Raw genomic sequence first — 4,045 nt, 5'->3', positions numbered from 1 at the left:
TGGAAAATAGATCTCTCTCAGGTTATCATGACTTTCTGATAACCGAGTCTGCTGGTATTTCTGTTTCCACTGTTCAGCTTCCCCCACCTCCTCATCGTGGTTAAAAGTTTCTCCTTGTCTGTCACCTAATTTAGATGGTTCACTGTTTATTTTGCTCTGTTTTTTCCCCCTTACTCCCTCAGTTCATCCTGCACAGTTAATTTTCCACACCACTACTCTCAGTGCCTAAAGCCCAAACACTTTGGCCGTGGTATTCCAGGTTCTAACCTGTGTTTCTAGACTTAGCTCCCATCAGCGTTTCCCCCAACATGCTGCTCTGCTGTCGTTGCATGGTCCACTCCCTGTCCCCAAACAAGCTTTGCCGTTCTCTAGTTCCATCCATTCATTCTGGTGAGAAGTTCAGGCCCTCCACGAGCAAGGCCTGAAACTAAGCCCTGGAGGAATACAGACATGCACCGCACGTGAAAGTCATATGGTATGGGGAAAGTCATGGAGCATGAGTTCAAAAAACACAAGTGCAGATCCCATCACCACTGCTTTGTAGTTACGTGACCTTATGCAAATTACTTAACCTTTTGGTTCCTCACATTTTTTTCACCTGTAATTGGATATAACGCTCCTGTGAGTGAAGTTCATTATTATAATAATTAAATGCTATAAACTGCCTAGCAGACTGTCAGGCAAATAGTAAGTACTCAAAAATTGGTAGTTCCCTTTCTTAACACCACTTGAGTTCTCAAAGAACTTATAATTTTCTAGCAGATGCGATATCGTAAGTGATGTGAGTAGTATAAACAAGAACACTGGGAGTTCGGAGAAGACAGAGCCCAGAAAAGTGACTGGGCTGATCTCAAAAGATAGACTATCAAAAAAAGACTGGTAGGAGTTTCCTGCCAGAGTGAATAATATAACTAAAGGTCCCATCATGAGAAAAGATCCAGAAGGGAAAGCCCTTACCCTTACCGACTTTGGATCTTTATTTGAAGTCTCCATCTTGGTGGAGCCTTCCTTACCGTCTTACTGAAAATTGTATCCCGCTGCATTCCCATTGCTCCCAGCACTGTGTTTTTCCATGTCACTCACCACCATATCATGTATTCATTTACCTCGTCTGTTGTCTGTGTTCTCAAAAGAATGTAATCTCCGCAGAGGTAGAGGTGTGTGTGTGTGCTTCACTGCTGTGTTCCCATTACCCAGTGGAGTATACACCAGGGAGTATGTTTAACGCTCTGGATTAGGGTTATGGGATGTAGAAGTGCAGGAGGTTCTAGAAGACAGGAAAGTTAATCTGCCATGGGTTGAAGACAAATTTGATAGAAGATAAGACTCTATTGTGGTAGTCCAGGACCTAGGTGAAGAAAGCCTGCACTAGGTGGTAGTTATAGAACTAAATAGGAAGGGACAGCGAACATTCCAGCAGAGTTACTTAAACATGACTGTCAGCATCAATAAAAGGTTGGAAAAACACAGTATAGTCACGGAAAGGAACACTAGGCAGCCATCCAAGAGAATTAAGTATACATGTATATTCTAAATATATTGATAGGCAAAAATAACTAATTGAAAAGAGTATATATAGTGTGATTCCATTTGTATAAATATGTACATAAGTATGTGTATGTTGATACATTAAATTTACCTGAAAAATGCATACCAGACTGTTAACATATGCCGAATGGCATCAGGAAAGGTATCCACTGATCTTTGCTATTCTATCACACAATTCTGTGCTATTTGGTTACTTTTCTGTAAGCAAGTATTTTAAATTAGAGCATTTTAAATAGATAATTTAATTACCACAAGTTAACTATGCCTCATAAAAGAAATATCAAGAATATACTCCTAATCATCACAGTTATCTTAAATGTCATCTAAAATCTCTTGTCACAAAATATGTGAGCATTAAAATGTAAGTGTAATTTGCTTGTTAACTAAAAATCTGACCCTTAATTCAAAAACCGTAATGAGGCAAATGAATGTGGGAGGCGTGATCCAAAATCAGAGACTCTTATTCAAGAATGAAGCCACCCACTATCATGTTCTAGTTTATCAAAAAGTCAGAAAGCATTTCCTAATCAATGAGTAATGAAGACATTAATAAGCCACACCATGTAATCTCCTAGGAAGAGTTCAAAGTTTAAAACCATGGATGTTTTATACATACACACACATTTATTTCATAGTTTATAAGTCATTTAAGCATATGGTTGTGATGACTAAAGTGATAAAAATGAAACTAATAATAAATCTGGCATTAAAAACATGTTGCTTTGAAGAAAGTTTTTCATGGTAGTTCTTTTTTTAATATGATTTTCTGAAGATACACTCCAAGTAAAAATGATCTGAACCATTCTCTATTTCAGAAAAAGACTTTACATGTTATTCTTTAAAGATGAGCATTACTCTTTGATGTAATTATAGATTCTACTTACATTTTTATTATTTTTAACTCTCTCAGGTGCCAGTTCAACAGATTCTGACAGTGAAAATTTAGCTTTCAAATCAAAACCTGGAGCTATGCCACAGTAAGTACCTATGATTCCATCAGTTATATAGCAAAGAATGTCAGAATTGTTGGGATAGGAAGACATGCATGTTGTGCTTTGAAGGAAGATGTCGACCATTGTCAATCAAAGATCAAATACTTGAACTTGGAACACAGTTTTTAACTTAAGAGTTTGAACTTTGAAGTCTGCATTTCTCATCGCTTTGCCACTCTCTAACCATATTCACTGTTAATTTCAAAGACAACTGACTGGTTATAAATGTGTAAAACATTTGTATAAATATTCATCACATTGAGAGAAAATTTGTTAAATCACTACTAAAATGTAAACGAGGATCAATTTATTTATACAAATTGGAAAAATATCTCATTAGGCCAGAAATGAGTTTCTATTTGGATAAAGTCTATTTCCAACTAGATCCAGTCTTGAAAATTTATCAAAACTTTTTCCTACAAGAACATGGATTATTAGTAAAATATTAATATCTTAATATTTTGCCAAAATCAAATAAAATCTGCCAGAATTTTGTAGAAAACCATGAATTTTGAGTCTGTGTCACTAAGTTCCTTTGATCTGCCAGTATATACATAACAGTTATATCCATTCAGCATCAATTAATCACCAAGTATTAATGCTGAAGGGACCTTGATAAAATCATATATGTACTCTGCCACCTCTCGTTTCAGATAAGGATGTCGTTTAGCGAAGTTGCGTGACTTCATGAGTACACAGCCAGCGATTAAACGAAACTAGGCCTCGAAACCAACTCCCCTTAACCTTTCTTTACACTTCACTAACTTTTATGAACTAAGAAAAGACAAAAATTCTAAGACACACTCAACTTAACAAAATTAGAAGCCAGAACAAAGAACAGCTGCTACACTTAAAATAGACAACCAAAACTTTGAATTAAATATAGGGTCCTAACCCTAAAGATTTCAAATATCTGCTTACTGCTAAAGAGTGGATTTTTTCTAAGCATTTTCTTATCTCTTAGAATTTTCAAATTCACTACTTTAGGTTCTCTGATAATAACTGAGTTATATACAGCTACTTTTGTCCATGCGTTTATTTTGCTAATATCTATTAGGTCCTTTCTATGCATTTCTGAAGCACTTACAGTGAAGTGGATTAAGTACACACACCAAAACTGGGCTAATCGGTGGAAATGTTTTAAAGAATAATTCCTGTTTTAAAAAAATTGCCGCTGAACACTTGCCTCCCTATTTTCCAGAGCTCAAAAGAAAACAACTTCAGTTTCCCTGACAATAGGATCATCGTCTCCAAAGACAGGTGTGACAACAGCTGTGATTCAGCCATTATCTGTCCCTGTTCAACAAGTAAGTGTGCCTTGGACCAGTGCCCACGAGGAGTCGAACTGATTAGCAAACTTCTTGGTTTAAAGAATATAGTTTTGATTTTAAAAAGTCTAAAGAATATATCTTTAATTTTAACTAGTTAACACCCTTGAAATTGTTTCTGAGTGAAAACACAACTGGGAGAAAAGAAAATGATAGGTAAAGTCCTCCTTTTAATCC

At 36.1% G+C, this 4,045-nt stretch overlaps 1 protein-coding gene and 1 long non-coding RNA gene across 2 annotated transcripts in view; both read left to right on the top strand.

Annotated features, from left to right (window-relative positions):
- PALLD (palladin, cytoskeletal associated protein) overlaps nt 1-4,045 on the top strand; it is a 355,442-nt gene that overhangs the window by 138,826 nt on the left and 212,571 nt on the right. Inside the window, exons 3-4 of the mRNA XM_011360286.2 lie at nt 2,459-2,525; nt 3,742-3,847. Of these exons, the coding sequence (XP_011358588.1) occupies nt 2,459-2,525; nt 3,742-3,847 (173 nt within the window). The remainder of the gene's footprint in view (nt 1-2,458; nt 2,526-3,741; nt 3,848-4,045) is intronic.
- The window catches only part of LOC111739713, a 3,895-nt gene continuing 3,716 nt past the window's right edge, over nt 3,867-4,045 (top strand). Inside the window, exon 1 of the long non-coding RNA XR_002780361.1 lies at nt 3,867-4,024. This is a non-coding gene — a long non-coding RNA (uncharacterized LOC111739713). The remainder of the gene's footprint in view (nt 4,025-4,045) is intronic.

Source organism: Pteropus vampyrus, unplaced genomic scaffold (genome assembly GCF_000151845.1).
Source record: "Pteropus vampyrus isolate Shadow unplaced genomic scaffold, Pvam_2.0 Scaffold53, whole genome shotgun sequence".
Taxonomy (NCBI): domain Eukaryota; kingdom Metazoa; phylum Chordata; class Mammalia; order Chiroptera; family Pteropodidae; genus Pteropus; species Pteropus vampyrus.
The sequence above is the reverse complement of the archived record's forward strand: the minus strand, read 5'-3'. Positions and strand labels throughout refer to the sequence as shown.